The 13,015-nt window shown below is 42.2% G+C and overlaps 1 protein-coding gene across 2 annotated transcripts in view; it reads left to right on the top strand.

Moving 5' to 3' along the window:
* The window catches only part of masp1 (MBL associated serine protease 1), a 79,685-nt gene extending 78,603 nt beyond the window's left edge, over positions 1–1,082 (top strand). For both annotated transcript variants that reach the window (XM_052491630.1, XM_035748318.2), the window contains one exon: positions 67–1,082. In XM_052491630.1, the coding sequence (XP_052347590.1) occupies positions 67–950 (884 nt within the window). In that variant the 3' untranslated portion in view covers positions 951–1,082. The remainder of the gene's footprint in view (positions 1–66) is intronic.
* Positions 1,083–13,015: the final 11,933 nt, after the last annotated feature.

The raw sequence follows: 13,015 nt of genomic DNA, 5'->3' as shown, positions 1-13,015 counted from the left end.
GGGCTACCTCATCACGAGAGCATGAGTCCAACTCACACGCTGTGTGTCTATGTCTGTGTGTTTCAGCATGTGGGGAGCCGTCCCAGCCCTTCCCAGCACAGATTAAGCGTATCGTTGGGGGGCGTAGCACTGTGCCAGGTCTCTTCCCCTGGCAGGTCCTCCTCACCGTGGAAGACATGTCCCGTGTCCCGGAGGACCGCTGGTTCGGGAGCGGTGCCCTGCTCTCTGAGTTTTGGGTCCTCACCGCCGCTCACGTCCTGCGCTCCCAACGCCGCGGCGCCACTGTAGTGCCTGTGGCGCCCGAACACGTCCGAGTCTACCTAGGCCTGCACGACGTCCGTGTCAAGCAAAACGCCACCAACCGCTCTGTGGAACAAGTCATCCTCCACCCTCACTTCGACCCTCGAAACTACAACAACGACATCGCCTTGGTCAAGCTGAGTCAGGCGGTGCCAGTGGGGGAGCTGGTGCGGCCCGTCTGCCTGCCCCCTCCCCAGGGCAAAGACAGGCCCCAGAGCCCCCAGCTCAACACCCTGGGCCTGGTGGCCGGCTGGGGCATCTCCAACCCCAATGCCTCTGTGGCCGCTGACATCACCGCGCTCTCCTCTGACCTGGGCATGGTGTCGGACGTGCTGCAGTATGTCAAGCTGCCTGTGGTGGCACAGGAGGAGTGTAAGGCCAGCTATGCATCACGCTCCATCAACTACAACATCACTGACAACATGTTCTGTGCCGGCTTCTATGAGGGTGGGCGCGACACGTGCCTGGGGGACAGCGGGGGGGCATTCGTGATGGAGGAGCCCGGAAGCGGGCGCTGGGTGGCCCAAGGCCTGGTGTCATGGGGGGGCCCGGAGGAGTGTGGGAGCCAGAGGGTTTATGGAGTTTACACCCGGGTGGCCAACTACGCCGATTGGTTGCAGAGCCAACTGGGGACGGGGCCGTGGTGGTGAGAGGGAATAAGGGGGCTCAGTTACATCCCGATGACAAGCAATTTCCATGTCAAACTCGACTTGAAATCCTTGTGCATTCTTATATGATGAACTCCAATGTATCATTCCCCTCTGTTCAACCTGTCCCCTATCCACGTCTCATGTCCTCGGTCTCCTGTGCACCCTCGTCCCCTTTCCCCTTCATAACTCCTCTCTTCAGGGTTGGGGATCAAGTCCATTTAAATTCAGCTTTATTTAGGAGATGAGTTGGATGATGAAATAATATAATTCTTTAAAACATTTTAATTGACACCACCCAACGTTATATTTTTATTTTCTATTATGAATTCAAAAGATTATCTCCAACTCAGTCCACACATGATACCTGAAAAGCTGATCATGAATTATTGTACTCCAACAATACACTCCAACCTCATCTTATCACACTCATAAGCCCTTATATTTTACATGATCGTGTCAATTACATCCTGATGACAAGCAATTCCATGTCAAACTCGACTTGAAATCCTTGTACATACTTATATGATAAACTCCAATGTATGATTCATGTGCTCTCAGATACAAACTGTACTCCTAAACCCATATAATGCTGTAGCCATTTATATCTGACAAGTTACCCCTAACATATAAGAGTAGGGACATACTGCACATGTCATCTAATGATGTTTTATAATTTGCACATGGCATTGACCAGTATTATTTTGTATTTCCTTGACATTATCATGGATGGTAAAATTGATAATGAAATAACCACATTTTTTGAGAAGGCATTGAAATGCTGTTGTGTTACTGAGGTTCTGTTCTTCTTGATCCCTCTCAGACCATAGCTACCAGCATTGGTGTCAGATTAAATGTTTCTGCAGTGGAATTGACCATTTAACCATGTCCATGTGCTTTCGACATTGTGGATTCAAATCTAGTCAATTGTGAATTAAAATATAATCAATTCAACTCTACTCTTAGTCTTCTGTAAGTATGTGTGTAAACTGTACTGTCAGCAGTTAGCAATCACAACACCAAACCAGACCTATACCATGAGAGTAAAACATTTAAGTCAGTTGTTGTCTTATCAGTTTTTAATGTCAAGGCCATTACCAGTGGGGAGGAAGGGGGGGTAGCTTACATTACATCAGAACTATAATGAGGAAGTGATTTGTGCCATAGTGTATGTATGGGGGTGAGGTGGGGGTTGGTAGGGCAAGAGGGGTGGTCGTGGGGTGTTGATGTGCTTGCCATGCATCTTCTACCTGTGGTGGGATCCCCTGCGGATTTAGAAAAACAAATAGACATAGATTACATTAATTGGTATTCAATTTCATGTCTTCTAAACATTGTTGTGGGAATAAGTTATTTCTGGCCTGATCCACTGTGGAGTTATTTGTAGCTACACTATTTATAAGAATTAACATGTCTTTCCTGACCTTGTGACCTGCTCCTCCTTATAGCCCATCATTAGGGCCCAGAGTTCTTCCTGGTCAGGTCACATGGCCCAATGTTATAAGTTAACAGCTGCTAGGTAGACGGCCCATTCCGAGCCAGTCGATAGGAACACTCACTCGCCTACATGGCAGTTCAAAAACTTTCCTGAACTTTCCTGGTCAGGAATTGTGAAAAACTGAGTTTAAATGTATTTCGCTAAGGTGTATGTAAACTTCTGACTTCAACTGTACATGTCTTCCTGGCATATTACATCATTTATGCAGCAGAATTCAAGACATTTTTGGACTCACCTTGTTATGCTGTGCTCACTTGAACTGGAAGGCCGCGTGGCAGTCTTTCGTGGCCCTACACTCTGTATTTTCCGCCTGCTGCCCCACCACCACAGCAAGCACTGAGCTAACCTGAAACACCTGCATTTTTTAGCTGCCTTTACTCAAGATAGCAAAAAAGAGAGTTTTTGTTAACTCAATTACATTTTTTTATATATTGTTTGGGTACTTTGTTGGTACTTTGCCTCCTGCCTACTTTACGGTTTTACTTTTTCATTTTTAATAACCATTTAATCGAAATCTTTATTTTACACATTTGACCAATGTCTTAAGTTTTTTTTCCCTCGCTCAACTTTTTTCATTAAACTTTTGAACGCTTCATCTGGACATGGTTCTACCTCCAACAGCCGAAGCTAAGTAGTAACATGAACATTAACACTATGCCATCTAGTTGCAGTCGCTGTACTCATAATACACAGGAAACCTATTTCCTTATGGTGAGGATAGCCGTGCTGCAAGCTCAGCTTCAGACGCAATTGTTAGGCAGTGGCAATTTAAGAGTAGGAAAGGATGAAACAGCATCGTTGCCACCAGTAAGTACAGATAGTAGTATAAATCCCTTCGCACAGTCCCCGCAGCTGGACAATTTTCTCAAGGCTTCTGGAAGGAAATGCTGTCGGATTGCTCAACCGGTGTCGCTCATTCAGCTGACAGAAACGTTCAACCGGTTCTCCCCATTAAGCATCGAGTCGGAGTCAGACGCCGAGCCTTCTCCAGTCTCTCCTCCACCCGTTACAGGGTCTGAGCCGCCTAAGCCTCCCAACAATTAGCTCTGACAAATTGAAAACCCTAGTCATTGGCGACTCCAATACCGCCAGTTTTAGACTTTTATAAATTAATCCAGCGATCATACACTGTTTATCAGGGGGCAGGGCTAGCAACGTAAAGGCTCGTCTGAAGAGGGTGCTGGCTAAGGCTGAAACTGGCAAATGTAGAGAGAATAGGGATATTGCTATCCACGTCGGCACCAACAATGTTCGGATGAAACAGTCAGAGGTCACTAAGCACAACATAGCTTCAGTGTGTAAATTAACTAGACAGATGTGTCAGCATCGAGTAATTGTCTCTGGCCTCCTCCCAGTTAGGGGGAGTAATGAGCTCTACAGCAGAGTCTCACAACTTAATTGCTGGTTGAAGACTGTTTCCTGCCCTCCCAAAATATGACTCATCTACAAGCAGGACCAAGCCTGGCCTGCTGAGGAGTGGCGGACTCCATCCTAACTGGAGGGGTGCTCTCATCTTATCTATCAACATAGACAGGGCTCGAACTCCTCTAGCTCCACAATAAGATAGGGTGTAGGCCAGGCAGCACAGTGCAGGCCAGGCTGACAGCTTAGTGGAGGCTGCCTAAAACATAGTCAGTGTAGTCAGCTCAGATATCGCCATTTAGACCGTGTATATGCCTCGATCTAGGTTGGGCAAAACTTAACATGGCAGTGTTAGCTTAAGAAATCTCACTGGAATAAAGACCTCTCCATTCCTGACATTATTGAAAAAGATTGTGATATCTCACATCTCAAAATAGGGCTACTCCATGTTAGATCCCTCACTTCCAAGGCAGTTATAGTCAATGAACTAATCACTGATCATAATCTTGATTTGATTGGCCTGACTGAAACATGGCTTAAGCCTGATGAATTTACTTTGTTAAATGAGGCCCCTCCTCCTGGTTACACTAGTGACCATATCACCCACGCATACCTCAAAGGCGGAGGTGTTGCTAACATTTGCGATAGCAGAATTCAATTGACAAAAAAAGTTATTAGTCATGAAATCTCTGCAGCCTACTCAATCACATTTTATAGCTACTGTTTACAGGCCTCCTGGGCCGTATACAGCGTTCTTCACTGAGTTACATTAATTTCTATCGGACCTTGTAGTCAGATAATATTCACATTTTTTTCACGTTTTTGACATAAACCCCTTGAAGCTAGGGGCCACTATTTTTATGTTTGGAACAATAACGTTCCAAAGTAAACAGCCTATTTCTCAGGACCAGATGCTGGAATACGCATATAATTGACAGGTTAGGATAGAAAATACAATTTCCAAAACTGTCAAAATATTGTCTGTGAGTATAACAGAACTGATATTGCAGTGGAAACCCTGAGGAAAATCCAATCAGGAAGTGCCTCTTATTTTGAAACCCTTCTGTTCCTTTGCATGCCTATCCTCCATTTAAAGGGATATCAACCATATTCCTTTTCTCTGGCTTCACTAAGGTGTCAACAGTCTTTAGACATAGTGTCAGGCTTTTATTTAGAAAAATGAGTGTGAAAGATCACATTGTGTAAGTGGATAGGTGGGGGCTCTCTGAGTGAGTTTTTGCGCTACAGAGTAAAGCCGCCATTGTTCCTCCAGCTGTTATTGAAAAACCTACACACTCGGTTGATATATTATCGAATATATATTTTAAAAACTACCTGATTAAAAAAACATTTGACATGTTTCTGTTGACATTATGAAGACTATTTGGAATTTCTGTCTGCGTTGTCGTGACCGGTCTTTCCTGTGGATTTCTGAACATCGGTATTTTTGGGTATAAAAATAATCTTTATGGAACAAAAGGAACATTTGTTATGTAACTGGGAGTCTCGTGAGTGAAAACATCCGAAGATCATCAAAGGTAAACGGTTAATTTGATTGCTTTTCTTATTTTCGTGACCAAGCTTCCTGATGCTAAGTGTACATAATGCTATGCTAGGCTATCGATAAACTTACACAAATGCTTGGATTGCTTTCGCTGTAAGCATAATTTCAAAATCTGAGACGACAGGTAGATTAACAAAAGGCTAAGCTGTGTTTTGCAATATTGCACTTGTGATTTCATGTATATAAATATTTTTTAGTAATATTATTTGACTGTTGCGCTATGCTATTCAGTGGTTGCTGACGAAAATGATCTGCATTTACAACTTGATTTGTTTCCTTATCGGGCGGCCTTATACAGTGTCGCACGTAGTCTAGACCCCCTCCCGCTGGCTCATCATGTGTCTCGGGACTCCCCCACCAGCAGTTGGTGTCCAAGGCACAAACGGAAAGGTCGGACCCTTTGTGTGAGGTGTCAGCAGCCGCGTACCCTTTCTGACTAACATTTCAACCAAATCTCCTGGTGTTTGTGCTTCAAAACTCTCAGTGGCTGTCGTGGCCTGCCAGTCACAGCGTCCACATATGGCAACCATTCCAGGCCCTGCGAACTGAGATGAGGATATCTTTCTGCAATATTGCACAGTGTTTCACCAGTGGGAGTCATCGGGTCAGTGGTGGAATTGACTCCGTTAGTTTCGGTGTAAGGGGTTTCAGTCAAAGCGGAAAATGTATCATCGGAAGTAGAGTCCACTCTGCACATAGATGCTTTCGTTTTGAGAAGGACAAGAGAAGTTCATCTTAGCTACAGTATCGCATGACTCCAAAGAGGAGGGAAGTTTCTCACTCACAGAGACAGCTGGCTAGAAATCATGAAAAAAATAGTCAATCAGGTTTACTGATTGAATGTAACAAGATATCGTAATATCTGCTTGAGTCAGATTCTGCACCAAGAGGTGTCGAAACGTGTTTTTCCCAAGGGGTCCTTTCAACAGATACTCCTTGTGGATGACTGTGTTGCAGCCAGCGTTAGAAGACAGTGTGGTCAGTGGAGACAGCAAAGTTGCAGTATTTTTTTTGTAAAAACGGTAGGCCTTAGCTCAGTGGGATAACAGTCTTAAATAACTCCAGACAACGCGGGTTCAATACCCAGTTGGTCACAAATAGATCAGCCCACACACAAGGTGTTAGTGGGCCATAAGCTGATATGGAAATTGTATTAAAATCATATTTTCATGAGGGGTGTTACAGCAATGTAAACAAAGCAAGTATGGGGTGTACAAGAGTGGGCAGAACAACTTGTAAAGATGAGAATAATCGGATTAGTAAGACAACACTGTTTTTACCTCCTATTTTACCTGTCGTCAAGTGTCTATCTCCAGTCCATTGCTACATCCCAAATGGCACCCTATTCCCTACATAGTGCACTTACTTTGACCCTGGTCAAAAGTAGTGCAATATATTTAAGGATTAATGTGCCATTTGGATGCAGAAAATGTCACCTGTGTTTTATGTTCTCCTTTAATGTTCACTGTGTAACTGTGAAGCGCTTATCAAAGATATCAATTATGCGATTACACTTTGCGATTATGTGATTACACTTTGTTTGTAACTGGAGGTCCATTCAGTTGGTACCCCTTTGACATGTTATCCCTTCGTCAGTAGATTAAATGATACATTTTTCAATAGAGTTTCTAGTGACAGTGATTTCTAATCTGTAAACACTGTCAGTCAGTCAGTCTCCTTGCTTGACGTTTTGAAGACCTTGAGGCATGCGGTGGTGAGCTAATCCTTGTAATACCTGGATCCAGCTGGGTGTGTCCCAAATTGCACCCTATTCCCTATAATATAGGGTGCCATTTAGACACAACATTGTTGATACCAGTCTGTCCTTGCTCTTGCCTGACTATTTGTATTTATTATGGATCCTCATTAGTTGCTGCCAAGGCAGAAGCTACTCTTCCTGGGGTCCATAAAAACTATACAATTTTAAAAACATTACAATGCATTCACAACAGATTTCGCAACATATGAAGTGTGTGCCCTCAGGCCCCTACACTACTACCACATATTTACAACACAAAATTCATGTGAACTCCTGAGGTATGCAGTGGTCTAAGACACTGCATCTCAGTGCTAGAGGCATCACCACAGACCCCGGTTTGATTCCAGGCTGTATCACAACCAGCCGTGATTGGGAGTCCCATAGGGCAGCACAAAATTGTTCCAGTTTCGTCCAGGTTAGGGTTTGGCTTGGGTAGTCATTGTAAATAAGAATTTGTTCTTAACTGACTTGCCTAGTTAAATAAATGTTAAATAAGATAAAATAAACTCTGCCCGTGACCCTGTTCTGAACACCTGCAAAACAAAGGCCATGTGGTTTGGCATGATTACTACCTCTGAGGATTTAGAGCTTGAGGTAGTCACCTTATACAAGTACTTGGGAGTATGGCTAGACGGTACACTGTCCTCCTCTCAGCACATATCAAAGCTGTTAAATCTAGACTTGGTTTCCTCTATCATAATAGCTCCTCTTTCACCCTAGCTGCCAAACTAACCCTGATTAAGATGACCATGCTACCCATGCTAGATTAAGGAGACGTAATTTATATTTCGGCAGGTAAGGTGCTCTCAAACTGCAAGATGTTCTTTACAATTTGGCCATCAAATTTGCCACCAATGCTTCTTATAGGACACATCACTATACTCATCTGTAAACTGTTCATCTCTGTATAGCCGTTGCAAGACCCACTGATTGATGCTTATTTGTGACCCATTTCAGGAAACTAGGCATACATCGCGGGTCACTACTTCACAGGAGAACCGTTTAAACGTAAGCTTTTAAAAAAATGTTTTAATCAAAATGCGTTTTTTGGCAGAAATGCCTTCAAAAAACATGTGTACTTTCATGTGCCTTAATAACAAACTTGTATGCCATCGATGAATACAATTGTTAACACCTCTATGGGATCGGTGTCCCCCCCTGCGGGAAGGTTGAGCTAACGTGCGCTAATGTGATTAGCATGACATTGTAAGTAACAAGAACATTTCCCAGGACATAGACATGTCTTATATGGGCAGAAAGCTCAAATTATTGTTAATCTAACTGCACTGTCCAATTTACTGCACTGTCCAAAAATGCCATGCTATTGTTTGAGGAGAGTGCACACCAACAAAAACGTATAATGGCAACTGGTTTGATACATTCACCTCTGAAGGTAAATAATTCAGGTAAATACCTCTTAAATTCAGTAATCTTGCTCTGATGTGTCCTCCTGAGGGTCCCCATGCTTCATTTTTTCATAGTTTTGTTTGAAAAAATCAGTTTTTATATTCAGATCTAGGAACTGGGTTCTACAGTTTTTTATTTTACCTTTATTTAACCAGGCAAGTCAGTTAAGAACACATTCTTATTTTCAATGACGGCCTGGGAACAGTGGGTTAACTGTCTGTTCAGGGGCAGAACGACAGATTTGTACCTTGTCAGCTCGGGGGTTTGAACTCACAACCTTCCGGTTACTAGTCCAACGCTCTAACCACCTGCCGCCCCTGAACCCCTGCTGTGTCTGGCTAGAAGGTTAGTGTGTTTTCTGAAGGAAAGCTAATTATTCATCATTTATGACATTCCTGGGAGTGTGTAAACCTAAATGTTTTATTACCATGTCATTTTTGTATGTTCTCTGCAGTTATCTACTTGAAAATGTATCAATTGACCAATTCGGCACATTTGGGCAGACTTGATACAACTTTTTGAACAGTAATGGTTCCATATACTGCTGCCATCTAGTGGCCAAAATCTAAATTGTGCCTAGACTCCTAAGTCATATAATGGCCTTTCTCTTGCATTTCCAAGATGACGGAACAATTTCTTTTTTAAATGTATGTTTTTTCTTTGTATTATCTTTTGCCAGATCTAATGTGTTATATTCCCCTACATTTATTTCACATTTCCACACACTTCAAAATATTTCCTTTCAAATGGTACCAAGAATATGCATATCCTTGCTTCAGGTCCTGAGCTATAGGTAGTTAGATTTGGGTGTGTCATTTTAGGTGAAAATTGAAAAAAAAGGGAATGATCCTTAAGAGGTAAGCCTAGTTGGTTTAGCCTCAGAAAAAGTCAGCAACCTTCCCGCTAGCCATGATTGGCTGAGAGATGAGTTTGGATTTGTCTGCCATATATCATGCTTCTGTCTATTTGAGCTGGTTAGAATGTCAAGGTAATCCTGTTAACGCAGCTTTAATTTTTTTTATTGGGTAATACAACTGCATAGATGTTGCTCTCCACTTTCTGGAGGACCGAGTTTTGAAATCAATTGAATTCGAGTATGATGTCTAAGGAGATGGAGAAAACACCTGTCTCCAGATAGCATCTTCTAACTAAGGGCAACAATGGCATCTGACAGGAGATGCATCCATCCATGATGTATATGGGTAAGATAGTCTAGCTAGCTACATTTTCAGATATGACATGTTTCTAATTTTGACAGAAAAAGGTTATTTCAAGTTAGTGTACTGATAGCTACCTAACGTTAGCTTGCTGGCTAGCTAACGTTACGTGTATGACTTTATTATTCATATCTCAGAGCCATTTGCTTTGCTAGTTATAGCCTAATGTTAGCTAGCTAACATTGACCCTGGTTGGTTAAATACCTGCAGATTCATGTAGTAACTGGGATTATGGTTAATTGTTTATCCGTATAGCTAGCTAGCTACATGTGTTAACAAAAGACTCCACTATGCAAGTAACCAATTTGGTTACGTTCGTAAATTCAGTCTGGCCATCTACTCCGATTTCAGAGTGGAGTGGACGGCAGCAGTGGGGTAGTCTATGGCGATACGGATATCACTGATATCTACATAGCGCATTGATGTGAATCACACTGCTGCTCTTTCATTTAGAAATGTGCGCCTTTACAGATTGTGGTTCTTGTGGATGGCTGTTCACAAATCTAAATGTGTATTTGAACCCAATAATGGTTGAATCCAAGAAGTGTAAGCTTCCTATCAATCATTGTTTTTGTAACCAGTGGACAGCCAGTGTTAAAAAAAATGCGCTCTTGCAACAGCTGCATAGTGCAGATCCCAGCCTATGGAATAAAAGTGGGGCTTTTATTGCTCAATCTAATTCCCGCTGGTTATAATGATAAAAATCCATAGACTCAAACGTGCACACTTTTGATAGACTTCATGGGTCAATCTGTAGTTGCTACATTCATTTTTGGACTTTAATTATATTTTACACTACCGTTAAAACGTTTGGGGTCACTTAGAAATGTCCTTGTTTTTGAAAGAAAAACACATTTTATTGTCCAGTAAAAATAACATCAAATTGATCAAAAATACAGTGTAGACATGGTTAATGTTGTAAATGACTATTGTAGCTGGACACAGCTTATTTTTAATGGAATATCTACATAGGCGTACAGAGTCCCATTATCAGCAACCATCACTCCTGTGTTCCAATGGCACATTGTGTTAGCTAATCCAAGTTTATCATTTTAAAAGGCTAATTGATCATTAGAAAACCCTTTTACAATTATGTTAGCACAGCTGGAAACTGTTGTGCGATTAAAGAAGCAATAAAACTGGCCTTCTTAAGACTAGTTGAGTATCTGGAGCATCAGCATTTGTGGGTTCGATTACAGGCTCAAAATGGCCAGAAACAAAGATCTTTCTTCCGAAAATCGTCAGTATATTCTTGTTCTGAGAAATTAAGGCTATTCCATGTGAGAAATTGGCAAGAAAGTGAAGATCTCAGTGAAGATCTCATACAACGCTGTGTATTACTCCCTTCCCTAAACAGCACAAACTGGCCCTAACCAGAATAGAAAGAGGAGTGGGAGGCCCCGGTGCACAACTGAGCAAGAGGACAAGTACATTAGAATGTCTAGTTTGAGAAACAGACTCCTCGCAAGTCCTCAACTGGCAGCTTCATTAAATAGTATCCGCAAAACACCAATCTCAACGTCAACAGTGAAGAGGTGATTCCGGGAAGCCCATTCTCACACTTATGGAGGGAAGCCCTAAGTGTGAGAATGGGGTGGACGTGGACTCGGACACACTTCGTCCCTTCCCTTTACACAAATGCATGACCACAGGATGTTACACAGGATGTAACAGCCAGCCACAGTCTCCTGGATCAGTGAAGTCTAGTCTACTGCTGTCCCTCAGCTGACTAAGCTGTAGAAAGAAGCACATCTTGCTGGGACTATAGCGGAGAGCGGGGACACAAGTAACAAAGGACCTCAGTAAGATATTGCTGCATTATCGGAACTTGAAGCACAAGCATTTCGCTACGCTCACAATAACATTTGCTAGCCATGTGTACGTGACCAATCAAATTTGATTTGATTTGTTGTTCCTTCTCTCTTTCTAGAAGCAATCAGTTTCAAGGCAAAAATACAGATTTGAGGTCTTCAATCAAACTGAGGATGGAGAAATGAGTGTGCACAAGACAGGTCATGGCTTCTTGCATGCATGGCTGTGAGATGTAAGTTACACTATAGAACATGCTGGGTTGTTTGGATGACCCAAATGCTGGGTTGCAGGCAATGAGTCAATAGTTGGGTTGTTTTCTATAAATACAGCAAGGTTGGGTTGTTGATGCTAGGTTATTAAGGTTGGGCTATAGACATTTAACCCAGCTAGTGGGTTAATTCTCCCGCCACCAGTGCGTGAAGTCCGCCAGAATAGTATTCTAGTTCTATTGCGACTGAGTGGCTGACGAGTGGAGAACGGCTAACGTTATTTTGACAGACTAAGGGTGTTTTGGCTAACTGAAAACCATGAGAATTGTAAGAAACAAATGTTAGGAATTATTAATTTGATGGTCATTCAGGTTAAATAGGTTGTACTAGCATAATTAAGTAGCTAGCTAATGTTAGCTTGAACATGAGCTATCTAGCCATTTTTTGCTAATATCTCTGGCTGTGGTAACGTTAGCTAGCTAGCGTTAGCTCCGCGACCATGCTCGTGATGCCAGCTGACTGAATCGGGACAGAGCTTTGGGGGTAAAAAACACAGATTTTCATTGACAGCATCTACGTTTTACACATTTTCATCAATAACCATTAGTACAACCTTAATGGAAACTTGAAAGGTCCACACTCCAGTCTAGTTGGTGTTAGTAATACACCTTAAAGTTGGTTGAGATATAAAGTCCACAGAAGAAGAACTGCTACTGAAGGAGGAGAGATTACTAGAAACTAAAATATTATTAGAAAATTAGGTACATTTTTTTAAATATTCAATGAATAACCTATAATCATTAATATAATATTTAATTCACAATGTACTAATAAAACTAACGTTTATTTTTATTTTCTTGTTTTTGGCCAAAAGTTCAAATCCAGTGAGCCTCTGTATTGCTTCCAAAAATGAAAAGAAAGAAAAGAAAGACAGGAGAGAGAAAAGAAAGGGCGACAGTATGTCACACAATTTTTCACAAAGGAAGGTGGGTGTAGTCCGTGAGTGGTGGAAATTAACCTGTTAGCTTAGTCCATAGTGAAATAGGCATTAGTTACTGAATATCTTCACAGAATATTCTGAGTGTTTACATTTCACTCCTCTTTTAGCTGACATTTAATCAATGCAGGCAAACTTTTAGCAAGCTTTTCATACTAAATCAGTTGTCCCTGCCCCTGCCTGGTGCCAGGCCCAACAGTCGCAGCTTCAGGCTCAGCAGCCCTGTCTCCCCATCCTCGTGCC

The sequence above is a fragment of the Oncorhynchus keta genome, chromosome 33 (assembly GCF_023373465.1).
Source record: "Oncorhynchus keta strain PuntledgeMale-10-30-2019 chromosome 33, Oket_V2, whole genome shotgun sequence".
NCBI lineage: Eukaryota > Metazoa > Chordata > Actinopteri > Salmoniformes > Salmonidae > Oncorhynchus > Oncorhynchus keta.
Note: the sequence above shows the minus strand (reverse complement) of the source record. Positions and strands in the feature narration are given on the sequence as shown.